This window comes from Mus caroli, unplaced genomic scaffold (assembly GCF_978045245.1).
Source record: "Mus caroli unplaced genomic scaffold, Mus_caroli_1 scaffold_1, whole genome shotgun sequence".
NCBI lineage: Eukaryota > Metazoa > Chordata > Mammalia > Rodentia > Muridae > Mus > Mus caroli.
In genome coordinates, this window is record NW_028227256.1 from 49,279,572 (window position 1) to 49,294,680 (window position 15,109).

Here is a 15,109-nt window from a genome sequence, read left to right on the forward strand (position 1 = left end):
ACAGGTCTGCAGTTCTGTCTAAAAGGGACATTCACCCACTGACTTTGGAAATGTCCATTTCTGAGCACATACATAGTTAAAAATTGACTAAGATTTTGGGGTAGGAGAATGGCTATTGCAGCACACAGTACTGGCTGCAGAAGCCTGAGAAACCAAGTTCAAATCCCAGCACCCACATGAAGAACTGAGCTGGGAGTTATGCGCCATGACTCCAGCAGTGGGGAGGCAGATCCAGGTGGGTTCCTGGGGCTCTGCAGCCAGCTAGAAGAACAAATAAGAACAAAGCTAACGAGAGCCCTGTCTCAAAAAAATCAAGTTGGTGGATCCTGAGGAATCACACCCAAGGCTTCCATCTGGCCTCTATAAACAGGTGCACACATGAGTACACATACCAGCACCCTTGTGCACCCACACAAGCATGCACCCCTGATATATATACAGAAATTAATAAAATTATCCAAAGCTACATACTAATTTAACAATTCTTCAGTAATGCTTTAAATGGGGTAAAAGTAGCAATGTTGACGATACGTTATTGAGATCTTGTGCTATTTTACCTAAAAGTTGTACCAAAATGGCTGTTTTCCCTGATACTCAAAGAATGTGTCACTTCCTACAGAACTACAGAGAGTAAGTAACAGCTTATCAGATTTTGTTCGTGAGCCAAATGGAACCAAGATGTTCCTGCCATCAGACAGATAAAGCTGAGGACCAGAAGACATTTAACAAGCAGAAACAAACTGTATCCTCACAAACCTCAAGCGGAAGCTAGCTGAAGCACCCACCTACCCCCAACCTATAGCTATTCCCATGACAGTCACGGCAGGTGCCTTACCTGTGAACCGAGCCCTGCAAGCTCCTCGCTCTTAGCTCTGGCCTGCTGGAAGAGTGTTGGCACAGATTCCTGGAAGTCGGGAAATCCATCCTGTGGGGCAGATCATAAGGCTCAGAGATTCAGACTTTGTTACCACACAAAGCAAAGACAACCCTCTGCCCTGAGTAGTAAATAATCTGAGATCTTCATGTAGAATATTGCATTTCAGTCTTCGAAGCCGTGTCTTATTTTCTACAGTAAAACTGCAAACGAACAAGATTGGAAATCCGATGCTCTCCAGCACCAGCACTGGCAAGCAGACTTTATGACCACAGAGACAAGAGACCCAACCAGCACCCCCTCACACACACTCACCTCACCATCCCCCACCCCACACTCACCCGCTGAACCAGCTCACATGCTCACACCAGACACTCAGAGCCTTTTCCTACTTCTAGCTTTATGAAAAGCACTGAAGTATTTCCATGAAAGTAGCATCTTTCTATAGTTTTGACTATCCAGCACAAAAAGCATCAAGAGGCAGAACCCTCCACCAGGAAGCCACCTTTGCTGTCTAACGTTGTTGCAGTGGTCCTCAACTGTACAATCATGTTGCTGATACTTCACAACTGTAATTTTGCTAGAGTTATGAATCTTAGAAATTATGTGACATGCAGGATATCTGAGCCACAGGTTAAAAACCAGAGGTTAAAGGCCTCGCTTGGATGGGTTATGGGCTTCATCTGGTGTAACTTTCCCTGCTGGGCCTGGGAACTGTTGGACTTTTAAAAATATTTTTTTTGTTAATTATTTTTGTTTTGACATGCAAAAGTTAATATACTGCAATTGCATAAGCTTGTATATTACCCTCTGGTTTATATGTGACCGTTTTATAAGCTTGTGCAGTACTATGATTTGTACTGCTCTAAAGTCCAAAAGGGAGTTTTAGAAATTCAGTAAATAGCCATATTGCCACATTTTTTATTGCTTGTTTATAATCTGTCTGGTAAAGACCTAAAGTAAAAGAAAAAATTAAATTGCCACCCAACTTGAACTTCCCAGTACTGCCCGTGAGTCCCCGTGAGTCCGGATGAGCCTACAATGACCTACAGTACCTATCCTCCCAAGTTAGTGTCTTTGGGGGGAAGGTAAAGCCAAGAGAATCTTTCTGAGCTGCTGAGAGGACCAACTGGGAACAGATGATGAGATCATGGACTTATCACATGACGTCTGCAAAGTGAGAACAGTCACGTATACGATATGTATGGAACACGATGGTGGGCAACCTACCCACCATTAATTTTAAGTTCTTTTTTAACTGCCTATTTGCTGTTATATAAAAGGCTGCTCTCTATAAAGCTACAGGCAACTATGATGGCTTTAGTAAGGAAGCCTTAAGGGGAGGCCACTAGGGTCTCCTTAGAGAAACCCTTATTACCAATGCAGCTTTTTCTTTGTGGGATAAGCTACATGCTTTTAACACAGGGTTAACAATGTAAAAAACCCATTACAGTAATCTAGTAGAAAAAGATGTGGTGATATAATACAATGTTTTATTTTATTTGCAATATAAGATATTGGCTCAAAACAGTCTCCCATTATGGTCTTTGTATGCCATGCTTTCAAATATTTAGTCTACAAAATCAATTTCCTAAATAACATCTAGTTATCTATTTTTAATTAAAAATTTTAAAGTTTTGAGATGGTCTCATTTTACAGGCCAGGCTAGTCCAGGTTGTAGCTCAGCCTTGGCCTTGAACTCTCAACCTTTCTGCCTTGGTTCCTGAGGGCTGGGATTAAAGGCACCACAACCACAATTATCTGTTGTTTGAAGTCAGACATGAAACAACATGATTGGAAGTAAAACGTAAATAACTCTGACACTGTGAGACCACTTCATGCACCTTCATCTCCAACTGTACTTTCTTAGGATTGAAGACACCTGCCTTTCTAGCTCCAACACTGCTGAATGGGAATGCAATCAGTAGGTGAGCTAGAGACATCTTTATATAAGAGCATGAGTATATTATTCTCCTGGTTACTCCATTTTTCTTCTAAGATTTTTTTTTAACTCCTATAACTCCAGCCTCCACTCGCGCAAACCTTCCTTTAAGCTCAAACTAGTACACTTGGGCCAAGCATCAAGCAGACTGCCCAACAACCTCACTGCTAGTTTTCAGAAGCCCAAACTGTACTGGTTCCGATTTCACAGACATTTTCTACTTACCCCTCACAAACAATGCTTGTTTCCCCTGTTCTATAGCTATAGACACCAGCTCCAAGTCTAAGCTCAATGCATACAGCCCTAACATGAAGATATTTCTGAAACTTGACTATGAATAATAGCTATTTTTCATGAGAACTGACTACAACTTTGTAATCTGAAGTCTGTTCCTATTGCTAATCCTGGGGTGCGGAACAGACCATTTTCTCCCTGGGTATATACTGTCCCATTTGTAAGAGGGACACTATAGCAGCCATGAGGCTCATTTATACAGGCATTTTTAGGGAAAGAAAATAGTGCAAAGAAAATACTTACCTCAGTGCTTGGTACATATGAATTACCCACAAAAAATATTCCTCCCATTTAGAAAGTTCAGCCCCAACTCTACCACGTTTAGGTAACATAAAATGGATCAGAATAGGTGACTTGCCCGTCCCTTTGTTATACAGAGGAAAAGAATGTGTTTTAGGGATATATGCACAGTATAGCTCTCCAAGGATGAGTGGGAGCTACATACATAAAACTTTAACCAGCAAGTAGATGTTGGGAATACTGGTAGGGAGATATTTCGGTGAAAGCACCTGGGGCTACAGCAGCAGCCAGGAAAGGCATGCTGCTGCACCCTGACAAACAACCCATAGAGGCCATCAGCCCATAGAGGCCATCGATCCGAGACCTGGAACACTGGGAAGGCTCTCAAAAGAGAACAAGAAGCTGAGAGGAGTTCTTCAGGAAAAGACGGAAGCTTAGATAAAGGCCTGAGGGCAAAACCAATGGGCTGTACATGGTCTATCACAGTTACAGTAAGGAGTACTAACGAAGTGTCCAGAGATGCTCGACAGGCACGGCCAGATTCTGTGGGGCCTTATACACAATACTATGAAATTTAAATCTTATCTTAAACAATGTAAATACTCCTTTTATATAGATGGTAAAGAGAAGCCACTGATGCTCTCAGAGAAGACTGCCAGGCCAGATTTTAGAAAGGCTATACCAGACACAGCTGATACTTGGTTAATGTCTGTGATGAAGATGGAGAACAGTAGCCTAGGAGTATGTTGGGGATACTCACTGCAATAAAGGCTACAGGGTCAGGCATAGTTTACAAAGGGAACAAGAAGATGGATCTTTGCAGGCAGAGACATCTTTTTCTCAGGGCTGCAATGAGATTTCCCTGTACATAAGCCTGGTAAGTAGGGGTAGTAACTTTGGACCAACAAGTGAAGTCAGGGCTGGAGACTTACAGCAGCCATCATCAGCTCAACAGTATGTTGTGGGTGTAGCTGCTGACAGAATCCCCAGATGTCCCAATATCTTAAATACTGTCTGAAGAGGCTTATGAAGGAGGAAGTCGCTAACCAGTCTTCTTGTGTTAGGACCAGATGTGTGGTCTCAGCAAGTTAACCGCATCGTTTACAGCATTCCCAATTTTTCCATGGAGATTGCATCACCTGCTTTGCCTGCCCAGGGGAGATTTGTGGGAATTAAACGAACTATGCAGATGGCAAATCTTGTCATGAGTGCCTTCATGGTCAGCTATGAGAATACTGCAAAACTGGGGTGGGGACCTCCAAAGTTTGTACATGAAAGCTTGCTGGAAAATGGGGAGTTGGTACTCCATTGTTTATAATGAGAAACAAGGCACCTGGAATATCCAACAGATAAACCACAGGGAGAACATCTCTAAGATACTGGTAGATTGGTAGAAGAATAGCTTGGTCTTTACTGTGCTTTGTACAAGGCTTATTTTGGGTCTCTGTAGCCTTCTTTCTAGGCACCAGCTGTACCATGCCATGAGCAATTTATCTCCATGTCACATTGATGGCTGCTGCCATTAATTACAGCGTTCCCTTGGTGATGAGAATCTGGAGCTCAGCAATGAGAATATACGATACGTGTTTGTGACCTAATTAGTCTCACGCCATTGGTTTCCTCTCTCTCTTTCCCACTAAGCACCAGTGAGCTGTTTTAAAGCCACTGCCCAGTTGTCTTGGAGAGATGCATGGTGGCAGATGTTCTTAACCCCACGTGTGCGTTTTCCCCTTTCTCTATTCACGCTTTCTGTATGAATAGCAGGTTGTACTGTTTCTGCTTTTCTGATCTAGAGAGAAGAGCCTACTTCAGACTCCACCAGCTTTCCTTTCACGAGCTTAGTCACAGTGTAGGTGGATATTCTGACCCTGTCTCTCACTCCCTGCTTCCCCAGAGCAGCTGGCTGGCAGATGTTTCCTCTTTCTTGTTCAAACCCAGTTCTCGGACTTTCTGGTCTATTAACGAATTCATTTCTTCCAACCAGCAATGTCTGTACTCTCTACTCTACAGGGACAGAGTTGTCATCCCTCATGTCTCTCCTGTATTCTACTCCACAGGGACAGAATTGTTATCCCTCAGGTCTGTCCTGTACTCTCTACTCCACAGGGACAGAGTTGTCATCCCTCATGTCTGCCCTCTTTCTAACAATTCTGGCAAATGAAGAAAACTAACAAGAAAAAGACACACTGCATGCGGTCTATCTAAGCAGTCAGTGGCCTTTAGCAGTCTCCCTCTCTAAGAAGTGCCTTTAAAGCTGCCATTACTGGAGATAATAACAGTTTGTTCTTAAACCAAAAAGAAGGTTACTAGCTGACTCTTCTTTGAACCAGTATTTTAAACCTTTAAGCAAAGACAAGTCATCCAGGGATTGGCTCTTAACTCTGTATGCTCATGACGTACAGCTAAGCCATCTTACCCTGTCAAAGGAAGAGTGTAAATAAATCAGACTACCTTCTACAGATAGCGTTCCAACATATTCTTTCTACTCACTCTAAATATGGAAGCTCTCTTTCATATTAATATATTTAACAGTTGCCACTGTTAAATTTTCTACTCAAAACTTACAGTTTACCAGGCAGTTGTCCTTATTTTAGAAAATAGTTACTGCCATTGCCTTTCTGAGAGACCACAAGTCCTGCACACACTTTTTTCTTCACAACCACAGAGCAGAGAGAAGATTCTAAGTCCAACAGAACCGATCTGTGCAGGTGAGGTGTTTTGTGAACGCTCATTAGCACCCAGAAAGGTACTGTTTAGAGCTTAGATGTAAGACATGGGCTGGAAACCCTGGCTCTGCCACTGGATAACAACATGACAGCTGTGGGTCTTCCTCGGCTGTGGAATGGACATCATAAGGCATACACAAGAAGGTTTGTGATAAATGTCTAGCAGGAACTGGCACATAATAGCATGATTTACAAATTCATCATTGTTATGATTGTCCCACAGCTACATGCTTTGGAGTCCCTGTGAAACATAAGAATAAGAACACACAATTCACCCTTGGGTTAGCTAGAGGTGAGTTTTCTGCAGTTGTTCAATCTGCAGAAGTGTTAACCAAGCCTGACTCACTGTCACACAGAGCTTGCAGAGGGAATTTCCTCAGACCTGTCCACTTTCATGTGCTTTCGCTAAGGCTCACTCAAGTGGGAAGGGTCTCTGTGATTATCTTATTTACTTTAGAAACTGAAGAAATAATGTTCAAAATCTTTATATAGTTTAACATCTAACATACCTTGTGAGGCGGTATGTCATTTAAGGACAAAAGATATATATTTTTATACAGTCTTTGTTGATACTTTAAAAAGCCATCATTGTGGGAGAACAATGTTGTCTCAGAGGAGAAAGTCAGGTGAGTACTGAAGCATCATTGCACCCAGCCCTTACAGTGTGGATCTGGGAGACACAGCCTTCTGCCCCAGGAAGATATCACACTGCCCTTGCACACAGCACTGCCTTACTAGCGCATCCTAATGTGCTGACAACAGCACACAAAATTGCTTCCTTTCCTACCAGACTGGACATCACATTTTGTTGTTGTTCATTGCCAAAAAAAAAAAAAAAAATCCTGTTAAACACGGAAACAAGTGAGCAACTTGTTCCGTGTGCTTACTGGCTCCCTTTTGGGGCAAGGGAGAGAAGTGGTCCTTGAATTAATTTTGGCCTAAGCAATTGGGACTCTGTCCTTCAAATAAGGAATAAGCTGAGAAGCACAGATGCGTTTATTAAAGTGAGTGTAGAAGTAGGTTTGCAGAGTTCTAAAGTTCTCATTCCAGGTTTCCTTATGTGGCACTTTGTGTCAAGAACATTGCTCGACAAATATTGTTTTCCTAAAAGTGATTAGTATTTTGTTACATCTGTCTTCCCCGAATGCCAGTTTACTTTTACGATGGCACCCTGAATACCCCCTGGCACTCCTACCTTTAAAATCCAGCTCAACTGAAACCTCCCAAGGGAGGCCCCACTCGCACCTCACACACTCTCATGCCACAGTTGCCTCATGGAAGGCACTAATCTTGGTGACAAGTGTTACAGGGGGCAGACCCCATGACAGCCAATACCACCCACCATCAGCTTCTGGAAGCATGTGGACAGCGCCAACACCTAAACATACTCAGAACACAGAACAGAGCCCGGCTAGGACCATGCCAGACTTACAGACTAGCATGCTAAGTGACACACTATGCACATGGGGAACCATCAATCTCTTAGTGATGCCTAAGTACTTTTACAAAACCAAGTAAGACCAAAACTGTAAAGACAACAACAGAGCATGAATTACTGTCCTAAATTCAAGGTAAGATTGTGTTTACTTCAAGGAAGAAGCTAGGAGCCCTGTATGTGCATGGGCCTAAAAGCACTTCCTTATTAGGAAGGGCTAGGACTTTTACAGGGAAAGGCAATTGTGGTTGTTTTAATTCTAAATCAAAGTTTTTAACTTTCTGCAGAAAGTAGTTGCTTAAGTTTCAGTTCAGGGCCACTGAGGGGTTTAAAAAACGATTCATACAGCCAAAAAGCAATAAAGGCAGCTCCCATCAGTCATGGCCATATGTTTAAGTGTGGGACAGTATGGCTTACATGAAGAGCAGATCAAGTCATGACCATCGATTTAATTTAGACCATTTGTTTAATTTAGAATAGGTCTACCCAGCTAAAGAATAACAGGACTCTTGCCTGTGTGCCTCCTACCACACGATGAGTCTATAGCATTGCTTTGCATTGAACAGGCATGAATAACAGCTGTTATTGGACCACTGTGATCCAATGCTGCAAAGAGCAGCAGCCATTGCTAGATCTGCACCTTTTCTCCTCAACTGCACCAACAACACAGGCCAGGCAGTGTCTGCATTCACCTGTTTTCTCTCAGTAGAGCCACAGTTGAATCTACAATCATCTTCTTGCAGTTATCTTGGTATGCAGTATGATTAAGCTGTTTTACTACCTTTCAGCATAACCTGTTAGACAATGTCAACAATTGACAATGCCTCCTGAACTGGAATGAACCCATCTTGAATAGTCCTCCAAAGTGAACATCAAGACAAGACAATAGTCAGGTGGTAGGACATGCCTTTAGTCCAAGCACTCAGGAGGCAGAGGCAGGTGGATCTCTGTGAATTCAAGGGTAGCCTGTTCTACAGAGCTAGTTCTATGACAGTCAGGTCTACACACAGAAACCCTGTCTTGAAAAACAAAAACAAAACAAAACAAAACAAAGCATTAAAGGCAAACATGAGCACAACTTAAAAGAGAATTGTTTGTTTAGAGCTTCTTGGACAAGGGCCCTTAGGGCCTTCATCTTCAGCCAGGAAACAGAGCTGAGCTCCAGCCCTTTGTGCACCTTCCCTGCCAGAGGAGAGCTTGCCTACAGAGAGTGCTCTGACCACTGGGACTCAGGAGAGAATTGGACTCCCAGGAGTGCTGACAGAGGCTAACAGAATCACAGGAGGAACAAGCTCCAGGCAGAGACAGCTAGAACATCTAACACCAGAGATTACCAGATGGCAAAAGGCAAAGGTAAGAATCTTACTAACAGAAACCAAGACCACTCGGCATCATCGGAACCCAGTACCCCCACCACAGCAAGTCCTGGATACCCCAACACACCTGAAAAGAAAAATTTGGATTTAAAATCATATCTCATGATGCTGGTAGAGGATTTTAAGAAGGGCATTGATAACTCACTTAAAGAAATAAAGGAGAACACTGCTAAACAGGTAGAAGTACTTAAAGAAGCAGCACAAAAATCCCTTAAAGAATTACAGGAAAACGCTCCTAAACAGGTAGAAGACCTTAAAAAGAAAACACAAAAATCCCTTAAAGAACTACAGGAAAACACAACCAAACAGGTGATATAATTGAACAAAACCATCCAAGATCTAAAAATGGAAGTAGAAACAATAAAGAAAACCTAAAGGGAGACAACTCTGAAGATAGAAATCCTAGAAAAGAAATCAGGAACCATAGATGCGAGCATTAGCAACAGAATACGAGAGATGGAAGAGAGAATCTCAGGTGCAGAAGATTCCATAGAGAACATGGACACACAATCAAAGAAAATGCAAATGCATAAAGATCCTAACCCAAAACATCCAGGAAATCGAGGACACAAGTAGAAGAACAAACCTAAGAATAATAGGTATAGATGAGAATGAAGATTTTCAACTTAAAGGGCCAGTAAATATCTTCAACAAAATTATAGAGGAAAATTTCCCTAACCTAAAGAAAGAGATGCCCATGAACATACAAGAAGCCTATAGGACTCCAAATAGACTGGACCAGAAAAGAAATTCCTCCCGACACATAATAATCAGAACAACAAATGCACTAAATAAAGATAGAATATTAAAAGCAGTCAGGGAAAAAGGTCAAGTAACATATAAAGGGAGACCTATCAGAATTACACCAGACTTCTCACCAGAGACTATGAAAGCCAGATGATCCTGGACAGATGTCATACAGACCCTAATAGAACACAAATGCCACTCCCAGACTACTATACCCAGCAAAACTCTCAATTACTACAGATGGAGAAACCAAAGTATTCCATGACAAAACCAAATTCACATAATATCTTTCCACAAATCCAGCCCTTCAGAGGATAATAAAGGGAAAACTCCAACACAAGAAGGGCAACTACGCCCTAGGAAAAGCAAAAAAGTAATCTTTCAACAAACCTAAAAGAAAATAGCCACATGAACAGAATCCTAACTCTAACAACAAAAACAACAGGAAGCAACAATTACTTTTTCTTAATACAAAGAACTCAAGAAGCTGGACCCCAGGAAACCAAATAACCCTATTAAAAATGGGGTACAGAGCTAAACAAAGAATTCTCAACTGAGAAATACCGAATGGCTGAGAAGCACCTGAAAAAATGTCCAACATCCTTAATCATCAGGGAAATGCAAATCAAAACAACCCTGAGATTCCACATCACACCAGTCAGAATGGCTAAGATCAAAAATTCAGGTGACAGCAGATGCTGGTGAGGATGTGGAGAAAGTGGAACACTCCTCCATTGCTGGTGGGATTGCAAGCTGGTACAACCACTCTGGAAATCAGTCTAGCGGTTCCTCAGAAAATTGGACATAGTACTACCAGAAGATCCAGCAATACCTCTCCTGGGCATATACCCAGAAGATGCTCCAACTTGTAATAAGGACACATGCTCCACTCTGTTCATAGCAGCCTTATTTATAATAGCCAGAAGCTGGAAAGAACCCAGATGTCCCTCAACAGAGTAATGAATACAGAAAATGTTGTACATTTACACAATGGAGTACTACTCAGCTATTAATATCAATGGATTTATGAAATTTTTAGGCAAATGGATGCATCTGGAGGGTATCATCCTGAGTGAGGTAACCCAATCACAAAAGAACACACATGATATACACTCACTGATAAGGGGATATTAGCCCAGAAAGTTAAAATACCCAAGATATAATCTGCAAAACACAAACTCAAGAAGAAGGAAGACCAAAGTTTGGATACTTTGTTCCTTCTTAGAATGGGGAACAAAATACCCATGGAAGGAGTTACAGAGACAAAATTTGGAGCTGAGATGGAAGGAAGGACCATCTAGAGACCACCCCACCTAGGGATCCATCCCATAATTAGCCACCAAACGCAGACACTATTGCCAGCAAGATTTTGCTGACAGGACCCTGATATAGCTGTCTCTTGTGAGGTTATGTAGGTGCCTGGCAAATACAGAAGTGGATGCCCACTGTCATCTATAAGATGGAACACAGGGCCCCCAATGAAGGAGCTAGAGAAAGCACCCAAGGAGCTGAAGGGATCTGCAACCCTATAGGAGGAACAACAATATGAACTAATCAGTACCCCCCAGAGCTCGTGTCTCTAGCTGCATATGTAGCAGAAGATAGCCTAGTCGGCCATCATTGGAAAGAAAGTCCCCTTGGTCTTGCAAAGATTATATGCCCCAGTACAGGGGAATGCCAGGGTCAGGAAGCGGGAGTGGGTGGGTTTGGGAGCAAGGCCGGGGACGGGGGAGGTATAGGGGACTTTCCGGATAGCATTTGAAATGTCAATGAAGAAAATATCTAATAAAAACCATGAATGACAGTCATTAACTGTTTTATCTAAGAGCTCTTATTCATGCCTGTTCAATGCAAAGCAATGCTATAGACTCATCATATGGTAGGAGGCACACAGGTAAGAGCCCTAGTCTTCTTTAGCAGAGCAGGCCAATTCTAAATTAAACACAAACATTCAAGAATTCATAATTGTAAGTGGTATGAAACAAGCTGGACAGCAGCTAGAGTGTGATTTGGGGTACACAGCTGCCTCCCCACCCCCATAAACTATGGCCACCTAGGCTGGGCTATGGTGGTGGATGCTGAGAACACCAAACACATGGGCTGGTGTTAGCTTGAACAGGTGGAACAGTAGGAACAGAAATGTTAAAGAGCAAAGCCCAGAAGCAAGCCCGAGCCAGACTATGAGGGTGGCAGATACCTCCCATGTTAGGCTTCGTCACAGGGATGGAAAGCCACTAGGATGAAAGCAAGAGAAAGGTATGTTTTTATATGATAATTCTGGCTTGGTACCAAGGAAGAACTCTGCCATACAGACAGTAAGAAAGGATCACGTGGTGATTGATAGCTGGGGTGGCCAGTCATGGGTGACCTGCTACAACCTGACATCATTAAATAATGGGGTAGACCAGAGTCCACGTCCATATCCACACCCAAGAGAGAAGGAAGAGAGGAGGGGCTGTGATTAGAACTTCCATTCTGCTGTAAACTAGTCTTAGGAAAGATAAGCAACCGAAACTGAGGAAGGGTAGTTCTGAAACCATCTGGACCTCAAGAGCCCTAAGATATGCATGCTTTCTTGTTCAGTTTCCATCCTACCACTCCCAAGTTAAAATTACAAGGGCAGTCTCAAACAGGGTGTCTTGGGGAAGGTTTTAAGAACACAAATGTTTCCACAATTATAGCTACTGAGCTGTTGGTTCCCGAGGATAATACAGAGCCCTAAAAGTCAGCTACTGAGGGACCTGCTAGCTAATGTCAAGAGAGGAAAGATCTGTTTAATCAATGAGGATTTTCCAGTCTATAAGAAGCTAATTTGCACATTAACTTTTGATAAACCCGGTATCAATCTGGTCAATACAGTGTCGTTTTAAGAATCTTCTGGGGGAAGAGAGCAGAGAGAGGGCTCAGTTGCTACGTGCATTGGCTGCTCTTCCAGAGGACATGGGTTCAATTCCTAGCATTGACACAGTAGCTCACAAGCAGATACATCTCCAGCTCTCGGGAGTCCAACAGCCTCTTCTGGTCCACATGGACACTGCATACATGTGGCCCAGGACATAAATGCAGTCAAAACACCCATACACACATAAAAATAATAAAATCTCAAAAACATTTTAAAAAAATCTCCTGGGTTTACTCACTGAGATTACTACAAGTACTTCAGAATAACAAATTCTATATTGCTTTTAAGATTTAAAAAATTGCTGGGTGTGGTGACACACGCCTTTAATCCCAGCACTTGGGAGGCAGAGGGCAGAGACAGGCAGATTTCTGAGTTCGAGGCCAGCCTGGTCTACAGAGTGAGTTCCAGGACAGCCAGGACTACACAGAGAAACCCTGTCTCGAAACGCCCCCCCCCCAAATAAAAAGATGTAAAAAATTTTCTTACTGAATTATATGGCCATTCTTTTGTGCCTGAACTAGGAAATTTTAACACTGCTTTGGTGATCTTATCCTAAATGAAGAAAAACTTATTAGCATACAATGTATTATGTGTATTCATACCTCTATTTTAATTCTCTTTGGAGATAATTCATCTCTTTCACCACATTTTAACCTAGAAGGAAGGGAAAAAGAAAAAGCTTGAAAAGATAGCCACTTTTATTACTGAATGATTTCAGTCTGCAACATCCCCTCAGAATATGGGATTCTGAAACCATAACATGAAAAATGACTTAAATAACCACTTACATAACGTGCGGTTATTTCCAAGGTAATATTAAGGGATATGCGCATACCATTACATGCTGCAGAAAGCTTCTGATCTGAGAACTTGACCAGAGAAAGTGCTACTTTACAACAATCTAACAACAATAACAAAGTATCAAGGAATTGCTCCTTAAAATTCAGCAGGAACCATTTAAAACATAATGATAAAAATGGTCATTTGAAATGAATGCATAAGACTGTATGAAATAAGACCATTGTGTCTGTCTCCCAAAACCACAGACATTCTTACCTGACTTGGAAGTCTCCCTTCTGGGAACCATCTCAGAGTTCCTAGCATACCTGTGACATGGCACACAGTGCTAGGATATCCCGTTCTTTGAGGCACCACCTTGATATGTATATATAGTTGTATATATTCTTTCCAACTAAACTATGACAAGTCAATATAATTATAAAAATACTAATTACTAAAATTAGTAAATCTAATTACTAAAATATCTTGGAATAGACAAAATGCAATTTTATGTATTGTGGTGTTATTTCCAATAACAGAAGAATGCACACAAGAATCCATAACTAACAAAGGAGGCATTTTTCTCCCAGCCATCGCCAAGTCTGGCTGTTAATAGGTGTATCATTGTGTCTGAAGGGCTGTGAGACCAAGTCATTATGCCCAGGTCTATGTCATAGAATGCCTACACCATGGCAAGAACTCTACAGTCCTGGAGTCTGTAACTTTCAATGGAGGAAGTACAGGAGAATTAAACAAAAAACAGAAATTGCAGTTAAGATCAGAAGTTCCAGTGGGCTGCTGTGGACAAATTACATATAGTTTAATTATTTTGAAGCCCTGAGAAAGGTTTTGGGATGTCTTCAGCAAGAACACATAATAAATGTTTGAGCAGGTAGACTTAGCAACTGAATTCAACATCACATAGTGCATCATCTATTCAAATAGCAAATGGTATCTTTTTTTTTTTAATGTTTTTAAGTTCAAGTTTAAGATAATTTAATTAAAGAGATGTCTTTGAAACAATGTTTTGAAAGATCTATATGAGTCATAATGTTACTTTCTCAGAAACATTCATAGTCTACGAGCAATGTTTCAAACTGCCTCTATCCACTGTGCAAATGCCGGGCTCCGACCTTACCTGGTGGTCCTGTAAGTGTACTTGTAGGTAACTTCTCGAGAAACCTGCCTGGCCAGGGCAAAAAGCTCATCTCTTCTTGTCAGCAGGGCATTGTCCTTCACACACAGCTGAGCGGCTGCCTCATTAACAGTGAGCTCAACATACAAAAGAAAAGTTTCAAAAGTATAAGGATCTAGTCTTCATCAGATCACAGAAAAGCTCACATCATTACAGGAAGAAATAGTGCACGAACCCCCCCTTATCCTGTGTCAGCCTTTGGAAGGGAGCTGACTTTCAGTCTTCTAGCGCCCAAACAACCTGAAAAACATTATACTTTTACTACCTGTATTTATTGATTCTTTATTTTTGACTAGGTAGGGGACTTTATGAATGATAAATATTCTGCATCTCATTTTTCTTATGGAAAAAATTGATTTTTGAAATGGTAGCAATCTTTCTTTAGCTAACCCTGACTACACACAGCCTGACAGCATTTCTCATGTGCACTGACACAAAAGGTACCTACGCAACACTAATCAGATCACTTAAACAGCAAAGTTGTGACAAGTCACACTGGCGCTGGAAAAGCAGCGTCTTAGACCTTTTATATTTGCTTGATTCAATACTTGTTAGAACATTGTCAATATTGCTGCTGGTTGATCAGACACCTATACTA

At 41.7% G+C, this 15,109-nt stretch overlaps 1 protein-coding gene across 2 annotated transcripts in view; it reads right to left on the reverse strand.

Moving 5' to 3' along the window:
• The window catches only part of Nab1 (NGFI-A binding protein 1), a 42,798-nt gene that overhangs the window by 7,918 nt on the left and 19,771 nt on the right, over nucleotides 1–15,109 (reverse strand). For both annotated transcript variants that reach the window (XM_021172236.3, XM_021172229.2), the window contains exons 3-5: nucleotides 14,455–14,588; nucleotides 13,139–13,190; nucleotides 836–925 (exon numbers count right to left, since the gene is read on the reverse strand). In XM_021172236.3, the coding sequence (XP_021027895.1) occupies nucleotides 836–925; nucleotides 13,139–13,190; nucleotides 14,455–14,588 (276 nt within the window). The remainder of the gene's footprint in view (nucleotides 1–835; nucleotides 926–13,138; nucleotides 13,191–14,454; nucleotides 14,589–15,109) is intronic.